The 21,195-nt window shown below is 42.8% G+C and overlaps 1 protein-coding gene across 5 annotated transcripts in view; it reads right to left on the bottom strand.

Moving 5' to 3' along the window:
* The window catches only part of LOC122928341 (proline-rich protein 5-like), a 291,839-nt gene that overhangs the window by 215,135 nt on the left and 55,509 nt on the right, over positions 1 to 21,195 (bottom strand). For 2 of the 5 annotated variants that reach the window (XM_044281095.1, XM_044281094.1), the window contains 2 exons: positions 17,058 to 17,148; positions 6,090 to 6,203 (listed from right to left, as the gene is read on the bottom strand). In XM_044281095.1, coding sequence (XP_044137030.1) covers positions 6,090 to 6,193 — 104 coding nt within the window. In that variant the 5' untranslated portion in view covers positions 6,194 to 6,203; positions 17,058 to 17,148. Of the gene's footprint in view, positions 1 to 6,089; positions 6,598 to 17,057; positions 17,149 to 21,195 lie in introns of those variants that run through there. The other 3 variants (XM_044281090.1, XM_044281089.1, XM_044281096.1) reach the window with 2 other exon arrangements.

Here is a 21,195-nt window from a genome sequence, read left to right as displayed (position 1 = left end):
GCAATAGTTTACCATAAAGACCTTTGCATGGGCATAGCAGTCAGGGAGAGCTCTAGGGGTTTTATAGGGCTCACCCATATGCTCCTTAGTTTGGGATCAAGCCAGTCGGATGTTTATTTATAAGTTCCAGCTTTCTGCAACACCATCCGTGACACCCGAATGTTATGCTGGCCTGGTAGCATTTTTTTTTTATTTGGCTATTCCAGGGCCCTTTAATATTGGATTGGACCTGGGCAACCCACCACAGATCATCACCCCACCCCCTTGTACTTGTTTTACTGATCCGCTACTTGCGGGCTGCGCAGGCATGATTTCAGTCACTTCGGTGCGCAATCCCGTCCTGCGGTGCGTGATCCCGCGAGACCCGCCGCGGGATGTCACGGGTCTCGCGGGATCACGCACCGCAGGACGGGATTGCGCACCGAAGTGACTGAAATCATGCCCGCGCAGCCCGCAAGTAGAGGATCAGCAGAAAAAGTACAAAGAGGGGGAGGATGATCTGTGGGGTTGCCCAGGGTCCACTCCCATCAATATTAAAGGGCCCAAGCAAAGATTTCTGCAGTGGTGAGTAAATGAAACCGATATTGGAAAGTTACCGAATGTTGTATTATATAATGACTGCAGTACTGCAGTTTTTCGTAAACCAGAAAACCCCTTTAAGCATGCCTTTAATGTGCAATTTCAACTCAGTGGGCTTGTGCCCCGGATGTTTTCAGACCCTAGCAATGCCACTGGTTGGAGGTATACATCAGGAGGGTTTCTCAATGTACTTTATTCTTCTGCTGGATGGCTCCAATGCATGTCAATGTGTATTAACATAATGGCATAGGCTTCCATCTTTAAAAAAAAAGGTTAACCTGTTTCTGACTGCCCATAGATTTGATAATAATGGCCAGTCTGTGTTCATCCCTTCCAGGACATCCCAGAATGTTCTTGCAGAGTTGGCAGCTGCATTGAGATCGTGGAGCTGCTGGAGTGGGAGCCTGTTGTCCCCATGGAGAAGACAGAGATTTATTTTTACTGCACCAATGTGCTCTGTGTACACAGATAAGGCAGAGGTGATGCCTCTTCCTGTGATTGTTGGGTCCCAGGTAGCTGTATGAGCTGCTGGGTCTTAGCAGTCTCACATCAGCTCTGCATGTCAGGAGGCTGCATTTCCCCTGTAAATATTTTAGAAAAATTAAAAAAAATGTTTTTTTAAAGGAAATAAAAAACAAAAATACTATAATAAAAAGGGCATAAGATAACCACCTTTGTGCAGTGGCAGCCCAGAAGGAACGAGAGGAGCATGAGAGTGGTAGTGGCTCTGGCAAGAATGAGTGCACACATGGATCACAATGGCAATCCTCCTCAATGCCCCTTAGGCTAGGGCTACATGTGTCATGCGACATTCATATCTCACCAATGTTGCTCGACATTTATTGTAACGATACTCTATTGTGTCACACTGCGACTGTCACAGTAGCAAAAAATACATCCAAGAATTTCGATGCGACCGTTGTGTCGCAGTTGCAGCATTTCTCAGTGCAACACCATTGACTATCATTACAAAAAATGTTGCGCGGCATTGGTGTGACATGAATGTCGCGCAACACATGTGTAGCCCTAGCCTTAGGGCCGCGAAGTGACAGGGGGGCACACCTTTTCTTCCCTCCAAGGCACACCCTGGTGTTGGGGATCCTGCCCCTGGCAGGGTGCAAGGCAGGAGGGTGGATGCAGGAGCAATGGCCGGCGGATGGTGCTGGAGTCTATAACCAGGTCCGTGGTGGGAAATAAATAAGTCTGTTTTTACATAAAGTGCAGAATAGGAGTAGTAGTATATCCAACAGTATCAAATCACAGCAGGCAAGCAAATCACAGTCCAATTCTTCCACAAAAGGAATGTATGAATAGCAACAATGATGGGGGTTGTGGTATTTCTTCCTTCTTAAATCCCTCTGCAGAACCTTAGGCTCACAATGAGGTTCTTGTAAATGTTCTGTAATTCCTGGACTAAGGGGTACAGGTTAAGAAATGGCTGGCTAGTTCCTCTCAAACTGTGGAAGGTTGCACTGGCAATATTTCTCCTCACAGCGGCAAAGTCTCTATCAGCCCTAAACAAGCACAGTACCTTTTGCTGACTGGCTCCAGTGCACGGCCTTGCGAATTCTGGACCTTCTAATCTTCCTTTTCTTTCCCTCTCTGGAGCACTTTGGATAACGCTGCTTCCTTAGCTGTAGCTGTCCCAGAGATGATGGTTCTCTGGGACTTAGGCTCAGTCCTGAGGAGCAACTGCATGTAGGTCCTCTCTCCTCCTCAGTTAGCACTCAGTTTCTACTGACCAGGAGATAGACGTAGCTCAATCTCCTAGCAACCTAAAGGGGCTGAGTCAAGGTTGTTAACCCTGACTTATCCATACAATACTCTATCTAGTAAAAAAACAACAAATCAGAACATTTCAATTAACCATATAACAGTATAACACTCCACCCTTTGCAGATACCCAGTTACCCTGTTCTGGGGTACTGCATTTACATCAATGAAAAAAGAAGCAAAAATGTATATACCTAAACACAAATAAAAGTTACGGCTTAAAGCTGCACGCACAAAAAAACCCAAAAAAATTAAAATGTCTCTCGTCAGGAAGATGTGGTAAAAAAATACATTTTGTGGGATGTCTTTGTATGGAATATCACAGCAGACATCACTGTAGGAGAGGAATACAGACTTTTTTGGGTGAATGGGTCTTATGGATGCTGTTTCAAGGTATAGAGCAAATGGACGCTGCAGACGCAGTGTGAATTCAGCCTAAGCATTACAACAGTACTACAAACATCTGAATGCAAAGCAGCCCCCTCGCCAGCCTTCCAGACAACACAACATGTACACGATTCAGATCTGTCTGCAGCCCTGACAATGCCAAGGAGCTGTGGTACGTAGCTGTAGGTTGCTGCCAAGTCTAACTGGCATCCTATTACGAGAGCCATTTATCCACTGTGTGAGATTACTGGTAAATAAAATACTGTAATATATACTCAAAAACAGATGGAGAAGGAAATATAGATGTATAGAGCAGAGCTGAATTTATCATTTTGCACAACTTAACGTGACATCACAGTTCCCTGTCTGTTGTTTTACATAGGACTGCAGTTAGGCAGACTGCATTCTCTTATCACAATGTAGACACAATGCAGTCCAGATCGGTTAGGATGGGACTACATGGCAATCTTGGGTGTAACACAGGTTACATGACCAATTAGCAGTGCAGTAATGACCTCGCAAGTTGCCTCGACTGCAGAATCCCAAAATATCTGCGGTCACAGCAACTTGCAAGTCACGCTGCAACCCTATTCAGTTCAATGGCTTCAGTGCTATACAGCGATTGTTGGTCGTGCGACTTGTTTTGCGGCCAAAATTGCCCCAGCCTAACATGACAAATTCAGCTCTGCTACATCAGTCTGGTTTTAACTGAGCGTGTGCATTGAACTCCAGTATGAAGCTCATTCTCGTAGTTATTCAGACTTGAATGGTGAGCTCTTGACTGCTTGGATGTGAAGGGGAATGGTCTATAGATAACAAAGAGCAAACAGAAGTATTACATTGCACTTTGCTCCATAATCAAAGCTGTGTAAGTTTTATTTATGACTCCTTGCCCATTGCCAGCAGATTAGAAGGGGCTGAACTTTGACCTTGTGAAGGGTTAGGTCTGTATGTAAATCTGGTCAAAGCTCAGAGATCACTAAAAAGATCATGAAACCAATTCAACTACAAACCTTCATCAGTGATGCCCTACAATTAACTTACTTAAAGGGGATGTCCACTTAGGACAACCCCTGTCCATATGCCCCACTCAGAAGTGAGGAACAATGTATTTTGGCTTCCAAAACTGCATCCAGAAACCTGTGGCCGTACCCTTACATGATCTCCTACTGGCCTCCATGGGCACCATATACTGTACTATACAGTGTCGGACTGGGGTACCTAGAGCCCACCAGTAAAATGTATATAGGGGGCCCACCCTACAGATACATTCAAATATAATAAATAATCTAACAAGTTTGTTATATAACCATAGGTTGTACAATGAATATATGTATTTAGTGCAGTAAGTCTACTGTGTTATGTGCCACTTGTGCAGGGGGTGGGAGACTAGGGGCCCACTTTGCTCAGGGGCCCACCGGGGGATTCCCCTGTACCCCTGTGGGCCAGTCTAAGCCTGATACTATACCCTTCAGGGAGAAGTATAGAAAAGCAAGACACTTCATCCAGAAATCATGGCTGATCACTAGGGTCTCAGCATCTGGACCCCACGTGATCAGCTCCCCACCAATGAGCTTTACATAGTTACATAGCCAAGAAAGGGTAAATGGCTGAGTGGTCAAGCAATACGGAAAGCCCTGGCAGGTAACAATCTTTATCTAGCATTATCTAGCATAGGGCAGAACCTGGACATCACCTTCCTCCACCCCGACCAGTGAAGCTGGCCAGCTGACATTCTACATATTTTAGGGGTTTTCCACGTGATATAATGATGTCATTTAGTTTAATGATCATGAAAAAAATCTACAACTTAAGGCTACTTTTACACTCGCGTTTGGTGCGGATCCGTCATGGATCTGCACAAACGCATTCGTTCAGATAATACAACCGTCTGCATCCGTTCAGAACGGATCCGTTTGTATTTTCTTTAACATGGCCAAAACTGATCCATTTTGAACACCACTGAACGTTTTGGCTCAGTTTCGTCAGACGGACACCAAAAAGCAGCGTTTTGGTGTCCGCCTCTAAAGCGGAATGGAGGCGGAACGGAGGCAAACTGATGCATTCTGAGCGGATCCTTATCCATTCAGAATGCATTAAGGGCAAAACTGATCCGTTTTGGACCTCGTGAGAGCCCTTTACGGATCCCACAATCGGAAACCAAAACGCCAGTGTGAAAGTAGACTTAAATTGATGTTTCAGCTCCTTACCATTTTTCAGATATCCAGTTTTCTATCTATCTATCTATACATCTATCTATATAACTATCTATCTAATATTGATCTATCTATCTATCTATCCATTTAACTATCTATCTATCTATCCATATAACTATCTATCTATCTAATATCGATCTATCTGTCCATATAACTATCTATCTATCTAATATCGATCTATCTGTCCATATAACTATCTATCTAATATCGATCTATCTGTCTATCCATATAACTATCTATCTATCTATCTATCCATATAACTATCTATCTATCTAATATCAATCTATCCATAAAACTATCTATCTAATATCGATCTATCTGTCTATCCATATAACTATCTATCTATCTAATATCAATCTATCTATCCATATAACTATCTATCTAATATCGATCTATCTGTCTATCCATATAACTATCTATCTATCTATCCATATAACTATCTATCTATCTAATATCAATCTATCCATAAAACTATCTATCTAATATCGATCTATCTGTCTATCCATATAACTATCTATCTATCCATATAACTATCTATCTATCTAATATCAATCTATCTATCCATATAACTATCTATCTAATATCGATCTATCTGTCTATCCATATAACTATCTATCTATCCATATAACTATCTATCTATCTAATATCAATCTATCTATCCATATAACTATCTATCTAATATCGATCTATCTGTCTATCCATATATTTATCTATTTTCTATCTCTTTATCTTCTACTATCTCGCACTCTATCGCTACATATGAAATAAACGGTAACTTTTATATAACATAGCAGCGCATATAACTAGGAAAATGTTACCGTTCCCTTATTTCACTTTCTTTTCAGAATACATATTACAACCGGCTGATTAACAATTCCTTGATGTAACATCATTATCACGTTCGCTCCATCCAGCTGCACAAGTGATCCTAAAATACATCCCCCCAAATAAATCCCCCTCTTCTCTAAAACTGGACCACCTTGCCATGAATTGAATCTGCGCCAAACTCATCTACTCTGAGAGTCTGTATCCCTCCCTCCTATATCATTACCGCAGACGCAGGAAGGGTTCACATTATATTCAAGATTTCCTACTTACATGCATGAAGACATAACGCTTTGATTTGGGTCTTACCTGTTCCAAGTGGCGTTGGACCCAGCTCGCTTTTGTTGCGTCCCTCGCTCTTCCAAGGCTGCCTGTTCTCTCTTGCCCAGGTCACTGAGGCTAGGCGAACTCATGAATTTCGACCTGCGGAGAGTCCTCATGGTCAACGTGAGTTTGAGTATTTGCTAATGACAGATTATCCTGCGAGCTCCCACGCTTTACATCAAGAGAAAAAAAAAAAAAGAGGCAAGGCAATGTGACAACACAGCCCCGAGGCAGGAACAGACCATAGTAATGTTCTCCACTCCTTCCAAACCTCTGCATGTTCCAGATGTCACATGTACTGCTGTCCTTCTATGGAACAAGCCAGCGGTTGGCTCCTCTGAGGCACTAGGGCCAAGGTGTGATTGCAACCCCTAGAGAAGCCCCTGGCCTGCACTGTTCTCAGGGTCTTCAGTCACAGGAGGCGAGTTCCTGACTCTTTACAAGTTTTTTTTTTTAAAGTGACGGAAGCTCAGACGAAAGAGAAGAGGAAGAAAAAAAAAGTTTCACCACCTCAAGAGACGGAGCGCAGATGTGGAACACTTTTACAAAGTGCACACAACTTGGCTTCTTCACAGAGAACCAGCAGATGCTCTGCAGCCATGAGATAAGCATGAGAAGGAGAGAGAAGAAACAGAAGATGAGGACAATAGACACAGAAGAGTCTGCAATGGGGCCCATATTCAGTGCTGCAGCCCTGGAATTTACATCTCAATAGTGAATGGGAATATACGCTGGGAAATCATGCAAGAGAGCAGATTTACTTAACCTCTTCTATCCCTTGAGAGATCTACTCTAAAGAACAAAAATCACAAAAAAAAGAAAATGTGTCGGTCATCTTCTATTGTCCTTTACTTACTCTGTCACCATGCAGGCAGCATGTTATAGAGCAGGAGGAGCTGAGCACATTGATATATCATTTTGTGAAAAACAGTAAAACTTGTAATTTATTCATTTAAAGGGGTTGGCCCATCTCACACATCGCTAGGATATGCCACCAATGGCAAATAGGTATGGGTCCCATAGAGGGGAATTGCGAGGTGACCGCGCTTGCTCGGCTCTTTTCCGAACTTCCACGAAAGGGAATAGGGAGCATGTCGCACATGCGTAGTGCACTCTCCGCGTGGCTCTGTTCTAGAGATAGGTGCGGGTCCCAGAGGTGGGACCCCCACCTATCTGACATTGGTGGGATATCCTAGCGATTTGATGGATGTATGAGATGGGCCAAAACCTTTAAATCTCAGCTTTTTGCGGCCATCTTATCAATGACTGACAGCCTTCACTGAATAAATGTGCATACATAGATAGCTGTCAGTCACTGATAAGCCCAACCACTTGGCCTCTGACCTCATTACTTAAAGGGAATGGTCACCCTTGAACACCTTTTTTTTATCTAAAGTTCAAATCCCCTGCACAGGGGCATAACTACCATAGTAGCAGACCATGCGACTGCTATGGGGCCCAGGGCAATAGGGGGCCCAGTCTTAGTTGGATTATCTCCTCTTCTACTGGAGGTGAAAACTTGGTCAGGACTCTACCCTTGTAGCAAAATCATCTACAATCTGGCAAGTAAGGAAATATCATCACTGACACTACGCTGAATGTTAAAGGGGTGTTCCAGGACTTAGACATGGAGGCGGGGCACAGACAACCAACATCGACAATTATCAGCTGTTTCGGCCAGCCATGCCAGAAACTATAAAGTGGACTAAAGGCTCCATCCATCATGCATTGTGGGAGCTGAGCCGTAGTACCCTGTGGATAGCGGACAACTTGTAATAAACCGGAATAGCCCTTCAAGCCCCATAGCAGTGGCATGGTCTGGGCATTCTGACACCAGCGGGGGATAGTTTGAGAGAAGCATGTGAAACACCATAAGGTTATAATGACAGGAGACTGATAATAGGATCTGTGTACAAACTCCATCCGGGGCTGACATGTCAGTAGATCACTGATACGTCTTCTTTTTTATTTTAGTGTCTGCGAATCCCGGAGGAAAAACATGAAATCTAAAGATTCTCTGGAAAAAGAGCCACGGCCCTCTACTGCTGTCACTTGTCAGCAAACCCCCACAAAAAACTAAAACATCCCCAAAAACATTTCTTTCCCCTACTTTTCCTGAAAAAAATCCCGAGTCCCCCCCATAAAAAAAATCCCCAAAAAAACTTAAATAATTTTTCCTTCCCCAAAAAATATTACTGCAGCATTTATTTCCTTTTATTTCTTTTCTTAAACCTACTTAATGGGGTTTTCTGAGACTTTTTAACTGATGACCTATTCTCTATACATCTTATCAGAATTGGATCTGAGACCAGGGGTCCCCACCAATCAGCTGTTTGTGAAGTTCCATTCATCTAAACATACCCACTTAGATGAATGGAACTGATTTTCAGTGACAGAAATTTTCTTAGGGTGAAGGGTAACTCCCCAGAGTGGCATTACCACCTTTTTGCGCCCCTCTACTATCTCCTATGGTTGATTCTGTGTCATCATGTGTATTTATTCCCAGGTCCTGCATAACGTGCATTTGTAATTCTGATTTTATGACTGTTAAAGTGTAATGTGCCTGGTTCACCAGCAGATGGTGGCAACAATGGCAGAGCTAGTTTACCTAGAGAGGAACCTTCTGTCCATTCTATCCCTCTCTAGAGAGGGAGGAGTTTTAGTTAGTGCAGAGCAGTTGAGCTTACCCCCTGCATGGGGAAGGCCTCAGGCCCTTGTCCCTGCTGGACGAGTCCTGCTAGAGCCAGCCAGAGTACCTTCCACTCTGCTGTAGCCGGAGGCCAAAGCTGAATGTCTCCAGAGTCGTAAGTACAGATCCCTTGAATAAAGACAAAGATTTATAACACATTAAAGGGACGCCTGGCACCCCCTCCTCTCATGGGGAGCACGCTGTCCGTTTTTCACGTTGCAAAAGCACCGTAAGGATAAGTTCAGACTGTGATTTTTCAACTGATTTTTCGGCACAGAAAGCGCATCAATCCACCTCCCATTGATTTCGATGGGAAAAACCATCTGGTAATTCATACGGTATATTTTATTCTCCAAAAGCAGTTTGATAAAATTAGTGGTGTGTAAAAAAGAAGTGACATTCATCAATGCAACCTGGCGCATCTACAGTAGTTCTAACTGTACAAACAACCAATGAGGATAATGAGTGATAGAGTCAGATAGAGAATAGACTTCATAATCTTTCATAATTACTATCTCCTTCTTTGTAATGGGCCACTTGAAGGCCGCAGGTTGTGCACCCCAGATCTAGGGTCTTCCCATAGCGACCAGCAAAAGTCCACATTCATTTTACCAGTCGGTGCAGTCTGGAAAATGAAAGCTGAACACTGACTGTTTGCTAAAAGCAACTCTGCTTAACAAAATATAAAAAATAAAATATTATTATTATAATAATAATAATTATTATTTTATATATATATATATATATATATATATATACACACAGTATATATATATATATATATATATAGTCTTACATGAGGCTCCAGGAATATGAGAGATTAGTGGAGATCAAAGGAAGGAATTGTGATATTCAAGGAGGAAATGGTCTGAATGGGTAAGGCCTGAGGTGAACCCCTCCCTTCATGTGCCCTACGTGCACACACACATACTGTAGAGGTGCTCCGTACTGTCAGTGCATTACTAGAGAGACACATTTCACACCGTATCAGTGAAGACTTCCCTTGAACATGTCTGTGAATAATAACTGTATGACTATCACAGTTCACCAGTGACTGGTGCGTGGACTATGGTCTGGTTTTGTGTCCCAGTTGTAGCAAAACAGCACAATACACACCTCAGCTGCTGAAGAACATGATATGTATACTTGGGCTGCTGCAGAACCTCATGAAATACACCAGGCGCTTCACAACCTCATAATATTTACTTCAGCCACTGTAGAATATCACAATACAAACCTCAGCTGCTGCAGAACATCACAATACACACTTCTGCTGCTGGAGAACATAATTGGGGTCATTTATCAAACTGGTATAAAGTAGAATTGACTTAGTTGCCCAGAGCAACCAATCACATGCCACCTTTCATTTTTGACAACTCCTTTGGTAAGCGCCCGACAGGGTAGGGAGGGTGCTCAGGGACTGGTGGTTCCCCTTCCCTTTCCTGAGCATGGTTCATTATCTGATATGCCCCCAACATGGTATATGGATGCAGCATTTTGGGCATGTTGGGGTTAATTATGACAGCATCGTTCGGGCCCTGCCTAATGGGGGTGGCTTAATAACTCCTCCTATCTAGAGAGCATATATACCCCTTCCTCTCTGCTGGACTTCCTCTTGTCCGTGGAAGCTGATTTGCCCGCCCTCCCTCCCTTAAGTGGTCTATTTAGGCTTATTGCTGTTTTCACGATAATGATGGATATATTTCTGATATGTTTTCTCTTCCTTTCAAGTGCGGTTCGATTGGTTTCTCTGATTGCAAAGTCACAGCTGGCGGAATTTGAAATGGCAGAGTTTTGGTGGAAATTGCTGGCGTACTTGCCCGCGGTTGGCATTACCGCCCGATGTTATATTTATATATATTTTCAACAGTTACATATTGATAATAAAAGCTCTGGCCCATCACCTCCCAGCAAAAAGGTCAACAAGTTGTTAGTGTTTTTATTATAGAATATAGGTACGGAAAATGGGGGCCCTTGGTGAAGAAGAGGCGGCTCTTCCCCCTGCCCTCCCCTGACAACAGTCTTGAAAATGAAAGGTGGAATCTGATTGGTTGCTATGGGCAACTAAGGCTACTTTCACATTTGCGTTCGGGGCTCCGCTTATGAGCTCCGTTTGAAGGCTCTCACAAGCGGCCCCAAACGCATCCGTCCAGCCCTAATGCATTCTGAGTGGATGCGGATCCGCTCAGAATGCCTCAGTCTGGCAGCGTTCAGCCTCCGCTCCGCTCAGCAGGCGGACACCCGAACGCTGCTTGCAGCGTTCGGGTGTCCGCCTGGCCGTGCGGAGGCAAACGGATCCGTCCAGATTTACAATGTAAGTCAATGGGGGCGGATCTGTTCGAAGGTGACACAATATGGCTACATTTTCAAACGGATCCGTCCCCTCTTGACTTTCAATGTAAAGTCTGGACGGATCCGTCTGCGGCTACTTTGACACTTAGAATTTTTTTACAATATAATGCAGACGGATCCGTTCTGAACGGATCCATCGTCTGCATTATATGAGCGGATCCGTCTGTGCAGATACCAGACGGATCTGCTCTGAACGCAAGTGTGAAAGTAGCCTAAGCCAGTTCTACTTTACACCAGGTGATATATGACCACAAATATGTATACTTCAGCTGCTACAAAACCTCATTTTATATATATATTTCAGCTGCTGTAGAATATCACAATACACATCTCAGCTGCCACAGAACATTATAATACATACCTCAGCTGCTGGAGTACATATCATTTATAATTCAGCTGCTGCAGAACATCTTAATACAAACCTCAGCAGCTGAACAACTTTATAGTACACACCTGAGCTGCCTAAGAACATCATAATATATATCTCATCTGCTGGAGAACATACTATATATATATAATTCAGCTGCTGCAGAACCTCATCATATATACTTCAGCTGCTGCAGAACATCACAATACACACCTAAGCTGCTGCAGAACATCATAATACACATCACACATCTTAGCTGCTGCTGAACCTCATAGTACACACCTCAGCTGCTGGAGAAAATAATATACATACTTCAGCTGCTGCAGAACCTCATAATATACATCAGCCGCTGCAGAACTTCATAATCCACACCTCATCTGCTGGTAAACCTCATAATACACAACTCAGCTGCTGCAGAACCTCATATTATACACCTCAGCTGTTCCATGGGTTTTCTGTCCGTGTCCACACCGCAAAAAAAGTAGTTTATGCACTATTTTTTTGGGGTGCGGACCGTCGGATGCGGAACGCAGACCCCATTCAAATGAATGGGTCTGCGTCTGTGGACAGTGGGCACACGGTCGGTGCCCGTATTTTGCAGACCACAATTTGCGGTCTGCAGCAGGGGCACAGCCGTCGTGTGCATGAGGCCTTACTACATCTGCAAATTGACGGGCTGTCGGTCTTCCCATTGAAGAACACCGCAGTCTGCCTTTCCTCAGAACAGAGAGCAGTAGAATCCCAATTGATTCCCTAAAGACAAGACAGACTTTAAGGCCCCTTTCACACGGGCGAGTATTCCGCGCGGGTGCAATGGGTGAGGTGAACGCATTGCACCCGCACTGAATCCGGACCCATTCATTTCTATGGGACTGTGCACTTGAGCGGTGATTTTCACGCATCACTTGTGCGTTGCATGAAAATCGCAGCATGCTCTATATTCAGCGTTTTTCACGCAACGCAGGCCCCATAGAAGTGAATGGGGCAGTGTCAAAATCGCAAGCATCCGCAAGCAAGTGCGGATGCGGTGCAATTTTCACTCATTGTTGCTAGGTGACGATCGGGCTGGGGACCCGATCTGTATTATTTCCCCTTATAACATGGTTATAAGGGAAAATAATAGCATTCTGAATACAGAATGCAAAGTAAAATAGTGATGGAGGGGTTAAAAAAAAAAATAATTAACTCACAGAGTCCACTTGATAGCGTAGTTGCGGATCTCTGTCTAAGGACCTGTGGTGACATCACATCACATGATCCAATCACATGGTCCCTCACCATGGTGATGAACCATTGGACAATAGTGACGTCACGACAGGTCTTTTGCCAGGTTCTGAAGATAGAACAGAGACCGGCAGCTATGGAGCAGGTAAGTTAACTTTTTTTTTTTATTAACCCCTCTATCCCTAATTTACTTTGCATTTTGTATTAAGAATGCTATTATTTTCCCTTATAACCATGTTATAAGGGAAAATAATAAAATCTACACAGCACCGAACCCAAACCTGAACTTTAGTGATGAAGTCCGGGTTTGGGTCTGGGTACCAAACATGGCGATTTTTCTCATGCGCATGCAAAACGCATTAAAACCGCAACGCATCCGCATCTTATCGGGCCCTCACACGCCACGCTCGTGTGAAAGAGGCCTAAGGCTACATGCACACGAACGTTGTTTGTTTCCGTGTCCAGTCCGTTTGTTTTTTTTGCGGATAGAATGCGGACCCATTCATTTCAATGGTTCCGCAAAAAATGCAAACGGCACACCGTGTGCTGTCCGCATCCGTATGTCCGTTCCGTAGTCCCGCATAAAAAAATAGAGCATGTCCTATTCTTGTCCGTTTTAGGCCTTGTTACAATGGATCCCCAAAAAACGGATGGCATACAGATACGGATATGCAATTTGCAGACCGCAAAACACATACGGTCGTGTGCATATAGTCTTAAGAAGCATACTAGGTGGAAAATAACTGTGCACTTCACATCTCTGGGGTTTGTATAGAAATATCAGACTAAATTCTCTGTTTATCCCACAAGCCCTGAGCTCTGTAGACAGCTGCTGATTTTTAATGATTGCGAGAATAAATATTCATGTAGTGCTGATTTAAAAAATAATAAAATATTGATGTCACATAATACACAGGCACAGCCTTAGGGCTCATGCACACGAACGTATTTTCTTTCCGTGTACATTCAGTTTTTTTTGCGGACCGTATGCGGAACCATTCATTTCAATGGGTTCGCAAAAAAAAGGAAGTTACTCCGTGTGCATTCCGTTGCCATATGTCCGTATTTCCGTTCCGCAAAAAAATAGAATATGTCCTATTATTGTCTGCATTAGGCCTCATGCACATGACCGTATGTATTTTGCGGTCCGCAAAAAACGGATCCGCAAAAAATACGGATGTCATCATTGTGCATTACGTATTTTGCGAAACGGAATAGCTGGCCACTAATAGAACAGTCCTATCCTTGTCCGTAATGCGGACAATAAGGGTCCATTCACGAGTCTACAAGTTTTTTTGCGGTCCGCAAATTGCAGATCCGCAAAACAAACACAAACAACGGCCATGTGCGTTCCGCATTTTGTGGACTGCCCATGGCCGGCACTTTAAATAGAATTGCCTTTTCGTGTCTGTGTCTGCGGACATGTGTGCTGTCTGCATCTTTTCCGGCCCCATTGAAAATGAATGGGTCCAGATCCGTTCTGCAACGTTGCAGATCCGGATCCATTTTGCGTAAGTGTAAATGGACCCTAATAGGACATGTACTATTTTTTGGCGGAACGGAAATACGAACATTCGGAAACGGAATGCAAACAGAGTAACCAGTTTTTTTTTCGCAAACCCATCGAAATGAATGGTTCCATATACGGTCCGCAAAAAAAACGGAACGGAATGAAAATACATTAGTGTGCATGAGGCCTTACGGACAAGGATAGTACTGTTCTATTAGGGGCCAGCTGTTCCTTTCCGCAAAATAAGTAATGCACACAGACGTCATCTGTATTTTTTGCGGATCCGTTTTTTGCGGACTGCAAAATACATACGTTTGTGTGCATAAGCCCTTATCCTCAGCAGTAGCAATGTTCGGTACAAAGCCTCAGCTCCTACGTACTAATGCATGGAGCCCCGGTTAATGTGACACACCGCTTTCAATTAACATTGGCCACGTTGTCATGGAGTGTCCCACTCAGTAATTTTATAAGATGTATGCATATTCCTGTAATTCCTTCTAACAGGCTGTATTACACCTTGCATGTAAGCACAGCCAGTCACCCCTAGGTGGTGCTGGCACCACATATATAGATAGGAGTGCAAGGCAGAGTAACTAGTTGGAGGAGGTGAGAGGAGTGAGTCAAGTGCAGCAGTTGAGACACAGAGCAGTGCAGCAAGGGCAACATCAGTTTAGTCCACAGCCAAGTAAGGCTACCTCCAGAAGCAGACCCAAAAAATCAAACATCTAAGCCATACTGCAGAGTCAGACAAAGCTAACCAAAGCTAGGGCTGGACCTGCTGAACCCAGAAGCCAAGTAAGCTGACAAGCAGCTACCCCTCTGAGTTGTGCGCAGACCAAGGGAAGGCTTCAAGAGAAGAATACAAGCGACTCAGTGTGCTGAGAGAGTATAAGGAGAGACTAGTAGATACAAGAGTGTTACCTCTGCCTATGGACTCCATTAGCACCCAATATGAGACAGAAGTTAGCCTACAGTGCCTGTTTATACTGCCTCCCCCGATAAATTTTGCAGGCACAGATAGTACTGTCTCATTGTCTTTCAATGTAAATGATATAGTGCAGCTAGTACTGCCTCCAACTATAAATGACATAGGCACAGATAGGACTGCCTCCCTGCCTCCACCTATAAATGATGCAGTAACAGACAGTACTGCATCCTTCTCTTCTAATGGTAAATAATATAGTTCAGATAGTACTGCCTTCCCCTCTCCCCCTATAAATCTTGTAGGCACAGATAGTTCTGCCTCCTTGTCTTTCACTGTAAATGATATAGTGCAGATAGTACTGCGTCCCACTATAAATAATATAGGCACAGATGGTACTGCCTCCCTGTCTCCAGCTATAAATGATGTACACAGGAACAGACAGTATTACATACTTCTTTTTCACTGTAAATGACATAGTGCAGATAGTACAGCCTCCCTCAATAAGTTACATAGTCACAGATAGTACTGCCTTTTTGTCTTGTCCTTGTCACTGTAAATGATATAGTAGTAGCTAGTACTGTTCCTTGTCTCTCCTGTAGGAAGGCGCAAGGGGCCATCATTGATGGAAGGTATGTGTCATCGAGATTCCTGGCCTCGGTGAGGTAAGAGACGGTAGTTTTAAGTGTCAGCGGCAGCTAGTGCTGACTGACACTGTTTTTTGTTAGTATGGCTGTAAAGCCGATCCGGGCCGCCTCTTACTGGGAGTAGCCAAAGTGCTGGGTGGGTGGCTGCTCCCCATGCTCCAGGCCGTTTTTTTTTGGCCTGTATAAAATACCCAGCCAGCAGTCTCAGCTAGGTGTGGTTTATCCTCCATCTGACAGAGAAGCTGGAAAATCTCTGTGTTTTGGGACCTGTGAAGTTGTGGCGTGCTAAAGGGCTAAGAGCCGCATGTCGGGAAACAGGCCCCTAAAGCCTGCTGTGGACTGCGGGTGGAAAACAGCTAATCAGGTGACGATTTTGTTTTATGGACATTGCATGGGGTGAACAAACACTACGACTGTGATTGGTCATTTTTATTTTTCCTTCTGTGTGAATAATAACTGTTTAAGTTAAAGACTTTGTGGTTGCCTCTATACTGCGTCCTCTAGCCTGTCTACCAGAGCAAATCCCCACACTGCCTATAAATAATAAAGGTATACATAGTACTCGTTCCTTGTTTTTCCACAGTAAATTATGTAGCAGTAGGTAGTACTGTTCCTTGTGTCTCTCTATAAATAATGAAAGCATACATAGTACTCGTTCCTTGTCTTTCACTGTAAATGATGTAGCAGTAGGTAGTACTGTTCCTTGTGTCTCTATAAATAATGAAGGCATACATAGTACTGCTTCCTTGTCTTTCACTGTAAATTATGTAGACACAGATATTACTGCCTCCATGTTACTCCTGGTAATTTACAGAGTCACATATGAGCTATCTCTCTGTATCTAACTATAAATGAAGTAGGCTGAGACATCATTGCTTCCCTGTGTATGATGTAGACACCGACGGTATTGCTTCCCTGTATCAGTATCACTGTATCTACCCATAAATAATTTAGGCACAGATAGTACTGCCTCCATATAACTCCTTATAAGTGATGTAGGTACAGATAGCACGACCTCTGTATCTCTATTAATACTCTAAATGATGTAGGCACAGATGGTATTGCTTCCCTGTCTCTTCCTCTACATGATGTTGGCACATGGAACTTGCAGAATTCTGGGGACTAGATATAGAAGAAGGTGAAGTCTGAACAATAAACTGTCCATTGTCGTCCCACCCAAGACAGTAGTCACAACTGTATAGAGGGATTGTGTCTGTAACATCAGACTTGTAGAGAACCCACCTTCTGATATCACCAGGATGGTAAACCAAGTCACTTAGGTTACTAGATTTGAAGGTGTCAAGGCAACCAGGATCCACAAATTACATCTGATCTGTAGAGAAATAAGCACAAAAAATGCTAATTAATATATATAAAGAGAGCTCCTAAGAAGTCCCAATTCTGATGATGGCTGGATGTCATGCTGCTCAAAGTACTGAGGTCAACGAGTGGCTGCTGCTCTAACTGACATTACTGGTATGTTGAGGGAGTGTAACATCCCAGAGTTGCATTACCACCTTCTGCACCCCTCTACTATCTCCTATGGTTAACCTGTGTCAGCCCCTGTAATTATTTCCAGGGCCTGCAAAAGGTGTATTCCTATCTCCTTGTTTTGTAACTGTTTAAGCGTAATATACCCTTCTTTCCATTCTAGCTCTCTCTAAGAGGGGGTGGAGTTTAGTTAGAGAGAAATTAGTTTAGCTTACCCCCTTCTAGAGGAAAGTCTAGCTTACCCCCTGCTAGGGGAAGGCTGTGTCCAAGGCAGCCAGAGCACCTTCAGCTCTGCTGGACAGGGAGGCCAAAGCTTGGAGCCTCAAAAGCCAGGAAGAAAGTTCCCTGGACAAAGGCAAAGCTACAGGCCAGACTACAGAAAGTTAAGAACAGGAGAAAGTAAAGTTACAGATTCCTATTTAATCCTGGTAGCACAGCAGAGCCAGAGAGTAACAGATGTAGCATAGCTGAGTGTTTTTGCCTGCCAGAATTTATGCCAAAGCCTGCTGGTAACCAAGACAAAGCTTGTAAATCGTTTGTAAGAAAGTGTATTCAAGTAAAGCTGCTGTTCAACGTTATACAAAGTCTGGACTGCATTTCTTTCTTCATCCCTTCCATCAACTACCCCTTGATTTGCTTCGCTTGACCACACATGGGATTCCAGCATATCCAGGTACGAGCACTGTGACACGTGAAACACCATTGAGGGACATTTTAGGCCACCCTACACCACTCTGGCATTCCTACACTGGGTACCACCATAATCACTAAAAGGGGCCCTGTTAGGAGGCTGCAGCGCTCACAAGAGTACCATGACCTTTTCAAGCAGCTGATTGGTGGGGATGCTGGGAGTTGGAACTCTACTGACCAGATATTGATGACCTATTCTGCTCCCAGAAAACCTCTTTAAGGAGGTAATTTATAAAAGGCAAATACCGTAACAGGTCTTTTATGACAAATACTTAAAGAGGTTATCCAAGACTTTATTGATGGCCAGTCCTTTTGATAGGCCATATATATTAGATCGGGGATGTCTAACTATTGGCATCCCCACCAGTCAGCTGTTTGAATGGAACAAAGCTGGAATAACAAGCACAACAACTAAGAAAAGTAAAGCACTTTGCAGTTACAACCAAAAAATGAAGAGGTTGCAGATCTCGCATGAGCACAGCAGCTCTTCCCTATTGCTGATCAGCGGTGCTAAGAATTAGACCCCCATTGATCTAATATAGTATATATTTTGCATCTCCAATATTTGATTGATTACACTTTTTATCAACAATATCCAAGAAAAATTGTAAACAACTTGTTCTGACATATGAAACAAATTTAAACAAAGTTTAGAAGTTATACGTTTTTAAAGAATTGTCTAAGTTGCAATATACAAACTGCAGGGAGGCAGCTAAAATAATTTAAAAAAACATTAAAGGGTTATCACACCCATTTAACCCCTTAGGGACACAGCCTTTTTACACCTTAGGACCAGGCCATTTTTTGAAAATCTGACCAGTGTCACTTTAAGTGATGATAACTTTAAAACGCTTTGACTTATCCAGGCCATTCTGAGATTGTTTTTTCGTCACATATTGTACTTCATGACACTGGTGAAATAAAGTTAAAAAAAATATTTTTTTTTGCATAAAAAAATGTCAAATTTACCAAAAATTGGGAAAAATTAGCAAATTTCAAAGTTTCAGTTTCTCTACTTCTGTAATACATAGTAATACCCTTAAAAATTGTGATGACTTTACATTCCCCATATGTCTACTTCATGTTTGCAGCATTTTGGGAATGATATTTTATTTTTTGGGGATGTTACAAGGCTTAGAAGTTTAGAAGCAAATCTTGAAATTTTTCAGAAATTTACAAAAACCCAATTTTTAGGGACCACTACAGCTCTGAAGTCACTTTGCGAGGCTTACATAATAGAAACCACCCAAAAATGACCCCATTCTATAAACTACACCCCTCAAGGTATTCAAAACTGATTTTACATACGTCGTTAACCCTTTAGGTGTTGCACAAGAGTTATTGGCAAATGGGGATGAAATTTGAGAATTTCATTTTATTGCCTAATTTTCCATTTTAACCAATTTTTTCCACTAACAAAGCAAGGGTTAACAGCCAAACAAGACTGTATCTTTATTGCCCTGACTCTGCCGTTTACAGAAACACGCCATATGTGGCCGTAAACTACTGTACGGCCACACAGCGGGGCGTAGAGTGAAAGGTGCGCCGTTTGGTTTTTGGAAGGCAGGTTTTGCTGGACTGGTTTTTTGACACCATGTCCCATTTGAAGCCCCCTGATGCACCCCTAGAGTAGAAACTCCATAAAAGTGACCCCATCTAAGAAACCACACCCCTCAAGGTATTCAAAACTGATTTTACAAACTTTGTTAACCCTTTAGGTGTTGCACAAGAGTTATTGGCAAATGGGGATGAAATTTGAGAATTTCATTTTTTTGCCTAGATTTCCATTTTAACCCATTTTTTCCACTAACAAAGCAAGGGTTAACAGCCAAACAAGACTGTATCTTTATTGCCCTGACTCTGCCGTTTACAGAAACACGCCATATGTGGCCGTAAACTACTGTACGGCCACACAGCGGGGCGTAGAGTGAAAGGTGCGCCGTTTGGTTTTTGGAAGGCATGTTTTGCTGGACAGTTTTTTTGACACCATGTCCCATTTGAAGCCCCCCTGATGCACCCCTAGAGTAGAAACTCCAAAAAAGTGACCCCATCTAAGAAACTACACCCCTCAAGGTATACAAAACTGATTTTACAAACTTTGTTAACCCTTTAGGTGTTGCACAAGATTTAATGGAAAATAGAGATACAATTTCAAAATTTCACTTTTTTGGCAGATTTTCCATTTTAATATTTTTTTTCCAGTTACAAAGCAAGGGTTAACAGCCAAACAAAACTCATTATTCATGGCCCTAATTCTGTAGTTTACAGAAACACCCCATATGTGGTCGTAAACCGCTGTACGGTCACACGGCAGGGCGCAGAAGGAAAGGAATGCCATACGGTTTTTGGAAGGCAGATTTTGCTGGACTGGTTTTTTTGACACCATGTCCCATTTGAAGCCCCCTGATGCACCCCTAGAGTAGAAACTCCAAAAAAGTGACCCCATCTAAGAAACTACACCCCTCAAGGTATACAAAACTGATTTTACAAACTTTGTTAACCCTTTAGGTGTTGCACAAGATTTAATGGAAAATAGAGATACAATTTCAAAATTTCACTTTTTTGGCAGATTTTCCATTTTAATATTTTTTTTTCCAGTTACAAAGCAAGGGTTAACAGCCAAACAAAACTCATTATTCATGGCCCTAATTCTGTAGTTTACAGAAACACCCCATATGTGGTCGTAAACCGCTGTACGGTCACACGGCAGGGCGCAGAAGGAAAGGAATGCCATACGGTTTTTGGAAGGCAGATTTTGCTGGACTGTTTTTTTTGACACCATGTCCCATTTGAAGCCCCCTGATGCACCCCCAGAGTAGAAACTCCAAAAAAGTGACCCCATTTTAGAAACTACGGGATAAGGTGGCAGTTTTGTTGGTACAAGTTTAGGGTACATGTGATTTTTGGTTGCTCTATATTACACTTTTTGTGCGGCAAGGTAACAAGAAATTGCTTTTTTGGCACCGTTTTTTTTTTTGTTATTTACACCATTCATCTGACAGGTTAGATCATGTGGTAATTTTATAGAGCAGGTTGTCACGGACGCGGTGATACCCAATATGTATCCAATTTTTTTTTTTTATGTACGTTTTACACAATTATTTCATTTTTAAAACAAAAAAAATGTTTTAGTGTCTCCATAGTCTAAGAGCCATAGTTTTTTAAATTTTTGGGCGATTATCTTATGCAGGGTCTCATT

This window comes from Bufo gargarizans, chromosome 2, assembly GCF_014858855.1.
Source record: "Bufo gargarizans isolate SCDJY-AF-19 chromosome 2, ASM1485885v1, whole genome shotgun sequence".
Taxonomy (NCBI): Eukaryota; Metazoa; Chordata; class Amphibia; order Anura; family Bufonidae; genus Bufo; species Bufo gargarizans.
The sequence above is the reverse complement of the archived record's forward strand: the minus strand, read 5'-3'. Positions and strand labels throughout refer to the sequence as shown.